Consider the following 14,980-nt stretch of genomic DNA (forward strand, 5'->3'; position numbering starts at 1 on the left):
CACTGAAGGATTTGTAAACGATGCTTAGCTAAACAACAGGCAAAACCATTGAGCCCCATCCACTGTGAAAAGCAGTCCATTTAAGCCTGCAGTCTCAGATAAGTGAACCCTTGGTAAATGCCTGAATGCCAGAACCATGTAAAGAAAGAGTAACTTGGGTGCAAAGTCAAGTAAAGTCACAACTTGTATTTATTTGCTTTGAATTTATGGGCTTCCCTAGTAGCTCAGCTGGTAAAGAATCCACTTGCAATGCAGAAGACCCTGGTTTGATTCTGGGTCAGGAAGATCCCCTGGAGAAGGGATAGGCTACCCACTCCAGTATTCTTGGCCTTCCCTGGTGGCTCAGTTGGTAAAGAATCCGCCTGCAATGCAGGAGATCTGGGTTCGATCCCTGGGTTGGGAATATTCCCTGGAGGAGAGCATGGCAACCCACTCTAGTATTCTCGCTTAGAGAATTCCCATGGACAGAGGAGCCTGGCGGGATACAATCCATGGGGTTGTAAAGAGTCAGACACGACAGAGCAAGTATAAATTTGAATTTAGTGAGGCACAGCTCATCAGCTTATAAAAATTATCATTAAGGGTAACAGTGACAAAAATGACTTGTTAACCATAAAGATTATTATTGGAAATGTAATGTTAATGGGATGTTCTTTGGCATTCTTTTATAAGTATTGATATGCTACAAAAGGCAATTTTCCTACCTGAGGCAACTTATAAAACTTTGATTATTTTTATTTTTCAAAAAATTGATAGAGCATTTTACTGATAGGAAGCAAGACAGAAAATATGATTCCAGACAGTTAAAGATCTCTTCCATAAACAGATATATCATTTGTGTTATTAACAGTATAAATATAGGAATTACATGTCTTTTCTATAAAATTAATGTTTCATAATATACTGGGAAAAATATTATATTTATGATCTGAAGTCACAAATATTTTGAAAGAATATGTATCAAATAATTATATTAATCCTACATACACATCTAATGAGAAATTTGATTTCCTTAAAGGGGAGATAGATCACACAAGTTAATATAGGTGCTTTATGTCAGTTGTAAAATTTTATTAGCCATGCCTGTCTGCGGGGTCATGCACTGGCAAAAAATCAGATTCTATCTAAAGTTTTCTACCCTGTTCCCTTAGCAGAAATAATAAAAATATGTTCCAATCTCAGTTAATTCAAAATCAGAGTGAATGGAGTCGGTAATAGTGCAGACTGTGTAGATTTTCCCTTGTTGGAGATAAAGAATTGAGGTCATCCACCAGCCACCTATAAGTATCTTTCTATAGTGTCAACAAGAATTCCATTATTTTTCAACTCTTTCTTCCTTTTGCTAAATTATCTTCCTTTATGTATTCTAGTGTGCAGTTAATAGAATTACATTTTTGATTGACATTTGAATCTCTTTTGATTTCTTTATATTTCTGCTAAATGAATAGTGAGGCCCCAGATTGAATAAAGAATTCAAATAATTTATTTGGATTAAATTATAGAACAGTTTAGAAATCAATCAGTTCTTTTAAGGCCAAATTAAGATCACATTTATAGTATTTAGAAATTACAAATAGTTTACACATCACAGTGAAAAAAAGGATACCTTATCTGGGCAAGGACTGTCTGTCTTGATATGTCTCCTTCAGCACCAGGGTTTTTTTTTTTGTTAGTTTGTTTTTAAAGACAAAATGGCAATTAACATCTCTAAGAGTAATGAAGTTACAGTGAAAAACCTCATCGTTTCATATTTTTCCCTTGAAGCAAGGGTATATTCATCCAGATTGTAAAGACTTCAGTGATTGCATTTCCGACCTCTACAATTAGAATGACTTTAACTTGTCACATTTATTAATAATCTTACATGTTGTTATAGATTTGATTCATGTAGATCATTATCCCTACCTCTTTTTTCCTAAAATAATATTTGTATATGTCTGTGTTCATGTGTGTGTCTTGTTTTCTGACTTTGAAATGTTTATTATGCCTTAGACAGTTACCCCAGGGAGATTATGTAAAAAAGCCTGGAGATGGCGACTCTTTTTATAGCGACATTCCTCCTGGAGTCAGCACAAACTCAGCATCTAGTTCTAAGAAGAGGTCTGCTTTTCTGTCGCATTTTCAGATTTCTACCTGTTCCATCACACATTATTCCATTAGTCAGAACATTTCATTATTTTGCAGCAGGTTTGATTACTTCTTCCTTCTTTCTTGAATGTTAAAAATAGTATCCTTTGTTCTTTGATTACTCTACTTCAAAATGCCATATGCTCAGAACCAGTGGTTTAACAAATCAGGCCAGAAAACCAAACAAAAGAAAACTAAGCAAATAACAACCCTAAGTCTATATAGAAACTCCAGGGTTTTTCAATCTTGCTCTTCTACTGCTTCAGAAACTACACATAGTATTTTATTGTATTTTAAATGGTGAGCTTTATGTCATGTTTGGTAGTCAAAGAAAAAGGTTACTGTCACGCTTCAGTAAAAGCAGTTGTTAAAATAAATTGGTAATATAAATGCTGCATTGAATTTTTTTAATTTTAAATTTATCAAAGCTAAGCTTGCTGTGAAAAAACAATTGCTTCTCTGTGAATCATATATTTGAATATTATGATTTTGCCTTTCATTCCTGGAATGATTAATTCTAGACTTTATAATTTAGAGCTGGTTGCCAAATTAATTTAAGCATTTTTAATATTTAAGTTGTATAGCAGTCCAGATGGGGTTAATATATTATTTATGTGTCTTAAACTTGACGGCTGTATTCTGCTCTATGGTCTTAAGGTATATAAGACCATTTAAAATTCTGCATGCTTTATAAATGCTTAATAAAATAAGCTGACAGAAGAAATAAATAGAATGTTTTAGGAAATGAGACCTTCATTCCCATTGAAAAAACCTTAAATATTCCTCTGGAAGATTTTCTTTAAAATTGTTGGTAGGGCTGTAATGTATACTTTGGGCACAGTAGTTCCTTTATAGACTGAAAGGGAAATTGCTAGTTTATTGAGAAGAAACATGATCTCTTCTGGAGTTCTAAATAGAGTAATCTGCAAAAATTCTGCAGAGGATCTCACTCTTTATAAACATCAGGAAAAAAAAAATTGAAGGAATTAGTGAGATTTGGGAACTGCTGTGGAACTGTTCTCTGCATAAAGGATTATTTTTACTCAGATAACATAGCTTAAATCTAAAAGTTAAATTATTAGTCTTTGCATAAGGAGTACAATTCTATAGAAGGATGTTCAAGCATTTTATTCTTTTAATTCACTGGGTACTTTTTAGCTAAGAGAATAATCTTTTCTTAAAATCCTCACAGTATATATTTTCTTGATCAAATATTTAATTTTAAATCAAATCACATGGTAAATAAATGTAGAAATCAATAGATTCCAGGAGAATTTCTATTGTTCATTTGTACAAAATAGGAGTTACTTTATACTTAGCAAATGATGGTAAAAAATCTAGGGAATTACATAATAATTGTTCTGAGTTCCATTTATTTTCATTCATCAGTAGAAGGTTCCTTTTAAAATAGATGTTTTTAGCGATTAACTGGAATGATATATGGAAAAGATGTAAATTACAGCACTATTTTCTAAAGTACTTCAAGAAGAGCTTAAAATATTGATTTGAATCTTTACCAGATTTTAGCAAAATCTCAATGGGTTTTGACTTTTAAACAGTTAAATATTGTACCAAATTATGTGATTCTTCCTAAGTATATGCAGATTGTCAAAATGCTTTTCTTATGTGGTTCAAGGTAGGTGTGTAAATTTTGCTTCTTGTAGACAATTCATTTAAAGATGGTAGGACACAAAGAGCAGAAGGACTTAATGGTACATGGACTTTATGAGAGAAAGCTCCATGATAAAGATCCGACTCAATTCAGTTATTGAATAGTTAACCAACAGTACCGCATTTGGGAGGGGGGGGGGGTGCATATTAGTGGAGAAAAATGCCAATTCTCAGAAAATAATTTTATTGTTTAAGAAAACTTAAATATTAGGTTTTGATAAAGATTAATCTTTGATAAAGGTTAACCAGGTTCAACTGAGCCATTCTTATTGAAATCTCTTGGAAGTCCATGTTCTCATAATACTTGAATGGAAGCCATTGCTTTACAATTAAGAAACATCTATGGTGGGACCCCATTATAACTCTTGCTGCATGGATTATGTAACTGAAATACATAGTGTATTTGCTCTGTGTGGTTCTTGGGAATGTAATTGGCTTGCACAGTATCCTGATACTTTTCAATTACAAACTCTTGTAATGGGGTTCCATTGTATTTGACTTTTCTTAAATTGAATGTTGTGTAATTCTGCCTTCTTCATGAAGACTTTCATGTTTTCTTCATTCTTTCATTTCAGATTTTTTCTTTCTTGATTTATTTTAATGCTCAGTAATGCTTAGAAATGTTGCTTACTGATTTCAAAACATTCATTTGATTATATTTTTGAACAGTATATACACATTTTCAATTTCAGGTCAAATGGACTTTCTCATTCTTGGAGTGAAAGGATTCCAGACACAAAACATATTTCAGACATCTGTGAAAATGGACGACCTCGGAGTAACTCTTGGCAAGGTATAGGGCAGCATTCTGAACCCATCTGTCCACATAACCTTAATTCTATATTGTATGGTACCTGGTTGTAAAGACTTGTTCTTTTTCATTAGTTCTTCAGCTCTTCTTCCAACAAAGAGGAGGACATTTCTTATGAGAGAATCCGGTTCTTTTTTCTTGGTTGGGAAATGATGGGATTTGGTAGCACCAGTGCACTGGGTACATGAGAAGGCTGCACAGTGCTCTGAAGTCCTATGTTCTGGGCTGGTGCTGTTGTGAATTGCATTCACTTGAAATACAGTGTAATTAAACACACAGAAATTGTTTTTTTTTATATTCAAATCTAGCCATAAACCATCTTTTTCAGGTAACCTGGGAGGCAACAGAAAGAAAATCAGAGGCAAAAGATTTAGACCTCGGTCTAATTCAACTGAGTAAGTCTGAACCTCTAATGGAAAAAGACCCTGCAAGGTCTTGTGCAGTTAGTGTGAAATGTTAATTAACCTGATCATCAAAGAACTGTAAACCATGCCTCTGGGTCTTGGTTTTATCTTTTTAATCCTTTTATTTATTGATTTATTTATTTTGCTGTTTTAAAATTAACCATGGCTTTTCTCTTTTACATAGGCATCTCCGCAACTGTGCCCATACCAATACCCCCTGATAGTGGGGGGGTCTCACCCTCGCTGCAGGCTTTGTCCTCCAGTAACCTGCCATTGTGGTGTTTTGGTTCCGTTTGAAGGGAATTTTGATAACATTCCTTTCTTCTCATCGCCCGGGGTCCAGCCATTTCAGAGGGGTCACCTTTCCTTTCCCCGATATTCACACAGCCTAGAAGCATCAGGTGGAAGTTTCCACTGTACTAGAGCACGAGAGCTGCTCGCAGTGTGAAACCGCCGCTCCCAGGGCTTCATGGCCATCTAAGCATTCTCTCAGACTACTGGAATATGGGTCCCTTTAAAATTTTCCTTCTGAGGACATTTAAAAGGTTATTTCCCTAAACTTGCTCTTTAACGGAATCATTGTCACTGAATGCAACACTCTGTATTTAAAATGATAGCCATATTTTTTTTTAAGTCAGATGGGGTTAGCAGTTACATTTAGAGTCATTTATAATGAGGTAAACACCATACACTTTTCAAATTTGTCTCTCCACTTAAGAAAAATCAAGCAAAACCAAGCTTCTTGAAATCTTTATCTCCCATCATGGAATAAAACACATCCTTAGTTTTCTTCTGGACCTTGCCACCTGGTTTTAATTAACCATCCTTTTTGGACCAACCTAATTGTTTTTTTTTTTTTACTTATTTCTCACTGCAGTGTTAGTGATTATTCCCTGGATCTCTATTGCTTCTTCATGCCTTAATACTTAAAAAATCTGAATAGCAGATATTTGTTCACTGCCTGTCAGAAACTCATGTTAGCTTTTCCATCATATACCCTACCTTTTTCAGTCCAGGACAATAACATTGCCCTGAAATTTGGAGCTTCCTGCTGATGGTATTGTCTTGTAAGTGGCTTGTCAGTTTACTAGAGGATATGTTACCTTAGCAACAATAAATAGGTTCCAGTGATACCATTGCATGGTCCAGAATGGCATCATAGAACTCCATCACAAATAACTAATGTGTTAGAGTTTATCTTATACATTCCCAAAGCACTTGGATGCTTTAGGGCTCATCATGGATAAACTCTTGGAATGTTTGATTTGTTTTGCATGAGGTCACCTGGTAAGAGCTTCTTAGCTTATCTCAGTTGCTCACAAGAGTACAGGTAAACTGCTGGATTGTTCTTCAGGACTTCCTTTGTGTAACTGTATAGTGCTTTAACAGTATTTCCTGTAACAAGGCTTTGAAAACTCCTAAGTGAACAACCACCAAATATCCAATATTGTATTATAACTATGAGTTTAGGACCCAAGGAATACTTGGTGTTTAGTGACATTTTCTAGCAAATCACTTATTTTTCAAAAATTATTTATCACGCAACAAATATTATGATACTGTAGACAGCCCTTGAGAAATCTTGCCTGTGAGATAATTACTACATTTAATAAGTCATCATAATGGAGTCATCATTATGAAGAAGTATTAAGGATGCTCTCAGATTTTTTCAGACTTTCAGAATTGGTTACATGACCCATATAAGCTAAATGGAACCAAGTTTGTGAAGCTGACCACTTCTCACATTCTCATATACCTTATTGTCCAGACACTATGTTTTGTTTTATTTTTCTTAAAAGAAATCCTAACACATAGCATGTCAGGAATTATGTCAACAGTTTTTTTTTAAATACTTCCCATGTTTATTAAATAATTGCAATTGCATCTGATATAACAATATCATTTGTGTGATTTATAAGAGGAGCAGTATGACCACAAACATACCTTTTAAATTTTTTTTAGGTTAAGAGTTACTATCAGGTCCATTATTTCAACATTCCCTTTAGTATCTGATCATCCCAAAGGATGATGAAACATGAGTTCATTAAAGAAACTGCACCACCAATGCATACTGTGCTATAAAAAGTCCTTGTTTATTGTATTGTTCTTCCACTCAAAGCTTTTGCATCATCCTCACTGTTGTACATGATGTAAAAACAAAAGGTGTTTGGCTTAGACTTTGTATTATATATTGTGTTTTTACAGGAGGGAGCCCCAAGCACCTGAGCCTGGGCACTCCCTCGCCCAGACAGTCCCATCCCAAGGCATAAGCTCAGGGGGCTCTGACAGCCCCCAGACAGGGAGTCTGGATCACAGGTCAGTCTCCACCCGCCCCTTCATTCTGGGCTGCCACTTAATCTCCCTCCAAGTCCCTTCCTTGGCTGAGAGCAGAGTCATTTGATCTCTGACTGACCCCCAACGTCTGCTCAGAGGTGCTCCTGGTCCAGCCAGTACCGGCTAATTTTCCTCTGCCTTTCCATTCTGGAGAACACAAAGGGCTCTCCTATCCTGTTGAATGCTTTTTTTTTTTTTTTTTTTTTTTGCATGTTGCGCTACAAGCCAAGTCAAGCTACGTAGGCAGATGCATCTCAATGTGATGAAATCTCATCACTGTAGCCAGCACGACCTAGAGATTATTAGGAGGCCCACTGTGAAGACACTTTCATAGGCACATCCCCAGAGGGAATCTCGATTGAGAGCTCTCTTCAGTGACCTAGCGTGAAGTGATCACAGCTTTCTGAGATGCTCCCTAACATGGAGAGAAAGGCCTGACATATGCAAGTCAGGCCACATGGCTGTAGGTTTCTTGGAACAGCCATGGCTGTTCCTTGGAGCTTCTAAGATTGACAGTGAAAGGAACACATGTCTCCTCCTGGAAGTGGCCGACTGCCCGTGGGTGACTCAGTTTGCTGTGTGGCTATGTTTCACCCAGTAACAGCTGCATGGGCTTTTTCTACAGTTTTCCCCAGGCCAGAGCATTCACTGGCCTTTATGTGTGGCTGCACTTGCTTTTTGACTTTTTTCTTTTTGTTCAGAGTCTTAGTAGAAAATTTTATGCAAGTTTTAATTGGCTATCTATATCAAAAGCACAAGTTGGCAATGATTGTGGCTAAAGGCAAAAAGAAGTGTGAGTTGTGCCCAAGTCAGACACTATCTTAGCAAAAATGGTCTTGTAAGCATGAAAAGCAAGCAAGCCCTTCTCTCAGAAGGGAACTGACGATGTTATTTTGTAGTGTACATTGGTTACTACTAAAAAGGAAAGGGAAACTTGAGGGAAAGCACTATGGAAATATAATCTAATATTGTTTATATAACTGTGGAAATGTATCTTGATTTAAATGTATCTACAAAAAAAACCAAAAAACAAAAAACTAAATATGGAGGCAAGAAGCAAACTTTAACCACAAAAAAAGCAGTGTATTTTATAATTTCCCCTGGTTTGTTTTGAAATAACTTTAAACATTTTACTGAGCTAAAATCTTCATTGTCTGTGGTATCTCTGGAAGTTACCTTTTAAATGAGAAATCTCAGTGTAAAATTTCCAAATTCTTCTGTGACTGAATTTGTTGAATCTTTATGTATTTGACAAGGGCATATTCTAAGAGGATGTGTTTTTGCTTGGCTCCCAGGGTTAAAAATCAAAAGAAACTCTGGAAAAAAATACAAAAACTCTTGTACTCATAATTTTACTGCCTTTAACATCTTCCTTTGTGCAGTGATTCTGATGGAGACTTTGTCAGATCCGTCAGGAAAATGTTAGCTAAGGTCATTATTATCCTCTGACAGTCACTCACCCCAGTGATCAGATACTCAGAAGGCAGCTTCTGAGGCATTTCCTACTGGAAACATGAATGTGAAGTGCACAAAGGGGAGGAAGGATGGAATGGCAGCTGCACCTAAGTTACCAAACCCACCTCAAGATCATGGAGGCCTACTGGGTCCATACTGTGTGTTGGGGCTCCAGGATCAGAAGAGTGGGACCCTTTCTGCTCATTATAGAGCCAGCTGGATCACCTTTCTCCTAAACTCCAGCTTGGGACCTGCTCTCAGGAATGAGACAGAAGCCATGTAAAATCTTTCCTTTCATACTGGAGAGAGAGCTTGGCTTCTTTTAATTGTTCTTGGGATGTTATATTCTGAAACACCAGGTTGGAATTGCAGCCATCTGAGTATTTTCAAAAAGGCCCATTATCATTTGAAAGCCAAGGAGACAAATGAGTGGTGGACTGGAAAAAGCCTTTGGAGGTGGGGCAGCTGACATTACTCTGAAAGAGAGTTTCTGATTCACTTTGGGAAACCACTGGAAAGGCTTTCCCTGAAAGGGTGAATATATGCTAAAATGCCTTGAGCCTTCTTGGAGCTGAGTTAATTGTCATGTTGTTGTACAGACTGCCTCATAATCACCCAGCATCCATCCTGGTTTATTTGCCATAGTCACTTGCGTTTAGAGGGTGAAGAACATCCTTGCTAAGCTTGTGCGGTGTATTTTCAGATTTTCTATCTTGTTCTGCTTTCTTTGTTCCTTCCATTGCTTTCTGCAGGTATTTAAACCCATGGTTCAAAAGAGACTATAATGTAGCTAAGTGGGTAGAAGATGTGAATAAAAACACTGAAGGACCATACTTTAGGTATTTTATAAATTCATTTTATATCCTTTTCAAACTCTCCCAGCACATACAAATACTGTTGTGTGACTGGTTTTCTATCTTGTATCTCCCAATACAAGTTCCCATAGGTGGAAAAGGTTCTTGTTTATTTGCTACCTTTTGACCTCTGTTTTTGGCTTCATGAGCAAGTCTAGTTCTTTTCTGAATGTTTCAAATGAACATATTTGAAAGGGTTGCCATTTAGTGCATGTCCCTATCACCATCTTCAGCTTTTTAGTAGCTTTCTCTTCATGTTATGCTATGTACTGTTCTATGGGCATGAAGCATACTTTCCACTAATAAAGAAGCACTATTAACCTGAACAATTTAATTTCTAGAACCTAGCAGTTTCATAATGCATTTTTCCTACTTACTGCCTTAAGAGTGCATAGTACATACAAAGACTCAAGGAAAAACATGAAACGGAACGAAATGAAATGTAGTGGAATTTTACTTTCAGTAAAAACAATTATTTGATGGAACTTGAAAATTATTGAGATACTGTTGACCACAAGAGAGAGTATGGAATGTGATGAGGCTTTATTTGTTCAGTACAGCCATTTGCCACCAGAGAAAAGCTGTGCTGAGAAGGGTGTTAAGGATTCTCAAAAAAGCCTCTAAGGAATTTTTCATTGCAGTAAAAATGTTATTGTCTAACCCTCCAGGTAGAACCAAGAAAAAGGTCAGAAACACGATCTTGGTTCACAAAAAAGCAGACAGAGTATTCCTCTATATTGAAAACTAGCAAATTTACTCAATTCACTGCAGCTCAGTTGACATTAGAGGTCAGCGAGAATTTACAAGAGCTCCTAATGGCATTTTTTCTCTCTTTACAATATCAAACTGATTTCCTGGATGTAAACATATGCTTTAAATCTGACAACTTTGTGGACAACTAATGTAAAGAAGCAATATAGACTCAATTACTACCTCTTCGGAGCATAGCTTCAACAGTTAGCTTTCAGATTCCTTATTGCCATGACTTGGATCAGCATTGATCAGATATCAAAATATGTATGTGTTTCCAACTCTCAGCACCCATACAAGGTGGACTTTCTCTTCCAGTGTACCATTTAGTTTAGACATGTATAGTTTGAGAAAATGATTAGACCAACCTGCATTTTAATTTGATCCATACATTTGCATATAACTCAAGGAAAGCATAATCCTGCTTGCTCACAAAAATATCTCCTGCTTTTATACCCCATCTTCCCCCTTCTTCCCTGCCCCTCTGCTAATACCACTTTCCCACTGAACTTCATACACATACACTCACATTCAAACATCCCACCTCACCTGTAGCTCCCAAGATGGCCAGCGTCAGGAAGACAGGTAAGATGATTTTGAATGTTATTTGGAATCTTGGCTCACCTGCGGTCCTACTTCTCCTTTCTATTTTCCTCAGGCTTGTGGGCAGATTATAACTTGTATCAGCCATGGAACCAAAACACAGCAATACAGTGACTTTGGTCCCATATGGGGTAGGGCTTACATGACCTAAATGGTCTTAGCATGTTTGTAACACTGATTTGTGAAATGGTACTCCGGAAGAGTTGATTCACCTCCCCTGGGTGAGCTGAGTAGTTTATGTGGCTCCCAGAGCAGAGTTCACAGTTCTTAAAATCAGCACCCAGGTCTGCCCAGAAGCTGCATGAGTAAATGCAATTTGGATGGGGGAATGCTTCAGCTTCCCCTGTTGCACGTGCAAAGCTGCAAGGGCAATGGTAGAGGGTTCCTTTATCTCCTCTCATGATGAGACGTTGGTCCCTACAGTGGATAGTCATATGAAGAATTCCGTATTAAATACATATGTATGTTTAAAGGCTAGACAAAATTTAGTGGAGGGTTATAAGTTAACTGTCATATGGGGGTTAATAAGGGTTATGCCTGTAAGACCTGAAAGTCAACACAGAATTTTTGTGGAAGTGGTAAATAATTGAGATGTTCCAGGGCTTGGAACATGTGATACTCACACAACAGAGTGAATTTCATCCACTGTCTGTCCACACTAAGCCTCACTTGGAGACCCAAAGGCTTATGCTTTGCAAACCCTATGCTTAAGCTCAGGTCTGCTTCATCTGCCGCCAGGTCATTCATTCAGGATTACCTGCCAAAACCACCAATGAGGGCAAAGGTCACTATATTAATCACCCATGTGGTGTGGGGTTTGTGGCATCCTTATCAAAATGCAGTGGGGACTCTGACTACAGCAAACTGGTCCAAAAGACAGTCCAGCACTGAAAAAAGAAAAATGGTATCTATATAACTCTGAAGAGCAAAGCCTATGTAGGAAGATTTTGAGTAATCAGACTGCCTTGCTTGGGCTCCCTTACCCAGTTCTTATATGACAGTATTTGTTCAAATTATTGTCAGTATATATTCAGATCATCACAAAGGAGCAGGTGGGGTCACAGTGAGCATATTGTCTTTTCACAGCTAGATCCTGGGAGCAGTTCTGCTGGCGACAGTGCTTTACCCGCTCTTGGAAGGTTTCCTTGGTGTTGTGTATTATCCACTTGGTCACTCACTTCTCCGTGGTTTGTTAGTTCTTTTCCATGATCTTGTGGAAATGTAATAACTCTGGAAAGAAACTAATGATAACAACTGTCATGTATTGGGTGCCTGCATTGTTCCTTTATTTCTCGCTACATCAGGAGATGCAGGCGTTCTTGTTTCCTTTCTATGTATAGAGAACACTGAGGCAGAAGAGTAACTCGAGGTGACACAGCTAGTGTGTGTCAGAACCCGAATTACGAGCCTGGCTCTGACTCCGAGGCTGTTCTTTTTCCATCATACTATTTCCATCTGTTCTTTTTCCATCATACTACTATGACATTTGCATATGAACACAGCCAAGTGAATTAAGGGGTGGGCATGTGCCCCACGTGTGTGTGACTGGTTTTTGCCTGTTCTGAGGGACAGAAGTGAACCAAGATTGGCCTTGTCTGTGGACAGAAGGCAAACCCAGAAGGTCTGATGTAGCCCCCAAATACTCCACAATCCATCTGCACATGGACATACCTTCACTGTGTAATTCTCAATGGCACCCATTATGATTATGGGTTATTATGGTTTTAAAAAATGCAGTGATGATAATGGTTAGCATTTGTCCAGAGTTTACTTTGTAAAGTGAATGAGCTGGGTCGGTGCTTGGTTTTCGGTGAAAGCCAGATTGGAACCACCGGTCAAGTAGCCAGGTTCAGAAAAGTGCCTGGAGGCGGTTTTGAAGGAACATTTTTCTTAGATATTTGTGAAAATTTTGAAGTTTGTTTTCATTTTCCCTAAACTAACTGACCTTACCTTGCTCTCTCCTCTTATTCCGACTCCTGCTCTGGTGCTCTGCATCCCCCAGGATAGTTCCTGATGCTGTCACACGCCACTCAGTCCTGACCTGACGCCTCTCGCCCCTGCTAAACCGGGCTGCGTGGCTTCTCTCCCTGTTAGGGTTCAAAGTGTCCGTTAAACTGGTGTGTTACTGTGAGAAGTACCAAATGTGTAATTTCTTTGAGGTTCTGGAGGATACCTCTTTGTTTTTCACTCATTGTTGGCTTTGGCCAGGGAGATATTTGAAAGGGAAGCTGGACTTCCAGCATCCTCATTGGAATGGCCCTGTGTGTATACAAAGCTGGTCACTTGGAACCATGACCAAGTGAATGGCTGGCATGACTTTGAAGCTATAAGCCAATACCTCATGCTATGGACATACATGCACACAGCAACATGTTAAAAAGATGACTGAGTTTGTATGATCCCCTAAAGTAAACGAGATTTAGTTGTTTGTGTACCTGACTCTTTTCTGAACTTGGATGTCTTATCGGTAGTGATTAGGCTAAAAATCTGAACCCAGTTTAATATCCCTAATTTTAGAAGGATATATTTAAGTATTTAATACAAAAGTATATGCTCATTTTGAACATACTGAATTTGTTTCCTAAAGATCACAGTCCTATTTGAAATGTTTTCCTAAAATTGAAAAAAAAACACATTAATTTCTGAGTTAGAAAAAGATACAGTAGTACATTGTTTTAATAATACTTTAGAGGATTTGCAGTATTTATAAATTCTTAGTTCCACCCATCTTCTCTTCAGTGGAGAGCTTTAATACAAGAGGCATCAAACAGTTGCAATATTCTGACAGTTCACATGAAGGACCATTTGGTCCTGGACATTTTCCAAAAATAGAGGAAACAGTAGGAATTACAGATTAAAAGTAAACTGAGTCATTCTTGATTCTTAAAATTGAATCAAATCTCAGGATTTGTAGGAAAAATTATTTTCAAACCTTAACTTGAATTCAGTGTCCATAAAATGGAAACTGACTTGAAAACTACAGCAAAACCAGAGCAAAGAATAATCTGTGGATAGGAATCAAAATTTAGAATCAGGGAGGAAAAGATATCTTTATTTGGTGCAGGCAGTACAGTTAAGTGGAGAAGGCAATGGCACCCTACTCCAGTACTCTTGCCTGGAAAATCCCATGGACAGAGGAGCCTGGTAGGCTGCAGTCCACAGGGTCACAAAGAGTCGGACACAACTGAGAGACTGAACTGAATTGAATTGAACTGAACATTTGTGAAATGGGTAGCTACTGCTAAATGATCATGCCTGTTTTTCATTGATACAGTATAAGTTGAGGTTCTTCACTTTCAGTTTTTTTTTTTTTTTTTCACTTTAAAGACAAGATAGCTGATATGGGTTTTCCAGTGTGCTTTGCTTAGTCAAGGATATTACCACTGTACATGCTGAATAAAACGAGCAGTATAATACACCAAGAGCTCATGCACATTTTTCATAGGGAATATCTCCGTGATGAGAACACATGTTCCAAATAAGAGTTTTTGTTGTTGTGTTTCAAAAATTCCAGTCATTAAAGTGTTGCCACCTTCTGGACATGACAAGTATGCCCTACATGAGTTATCAAGATCTGTGTCCATGGCTTAGAATCCTTCCCTATATAGCTATGATGATTAGGGACTAATCAGACCATCTTTTATGTTCTCATCAGACTCTTTGTTTGGCTGGAACTCTGCACTCCTTACCGCTTGCATGTTTACTAATTTGTTGTTAAAACCCTTGTATCTGCCTTTGTTCTGTCACAACTAACACACTGGCCTCTGAATGCATGAGTTTTGTAGAAACTGGTGTGTGACTTAGTAACTAATAAACGTATCAATTGCATCATATTTTAAGATCTTAAAAATACAATTGGAATTACTGTACTAAAATTTTTTTACATTAAGTCATAAAATAAGACAGACTCTTAATATGTTGTACTTTATTTACCATTATGAGCTCTTAGAATATTTTTAATCTCTCATTCA

The 14,980-nt window shown here is 37.5% G+C and overlaps 1 protein-coding gene across 1 annotated transcript in view; it reads left to right on the top strand.

Annotated features, from left to right (window-relative positions):
• ADAM22 (ADAM metallopeptidase domain 22) overlaps nucleotides 1-14,980 on the top strand; it is a 229,574-nt gene that overhangs the window by 209,646 nt on the left and 4,948 nt on the right. Inside the window, exons 27-30 of the mRNA XM_052638378.1 lie at nucleotides 1,993-2,187; nucleotides 4,491-4,591; nucleotides 4,938-5,004; nucleotides 7,219-7,329. Of these exons, the coding sequence (XP_052494338.1) occupies nucleotides 1,993-2,187; nucleotides 4,491-4,591; nucleotides 4,938-5,004; nucleotides 7,219-7,329 (474 nt within the window). The remainder of the gene's footprint in view (nucleotides 1-1,992; nucleotides 2,188-4,490; nucleotides 4,592-4,937; nucleotides 5,005-7,218; nucleotides 7,330-14,980) is intronic.

The sequence above is a fragment of the Budorcas taxicolor genome, chromosome 4, assembly GCF_023091745.1.
Source record: "Budorcas taxicolor isolate Tak-1 chromosome 4, Takin1.1, whole genome shotgun sequence".
In the NCBI taxonomy this organism is placed as follows: Eukaryota; Metazoa; Chordata; class Mammalia; order Artiodactyla; family Bovidae; genus Budorcas; species Budorcas taxicolor.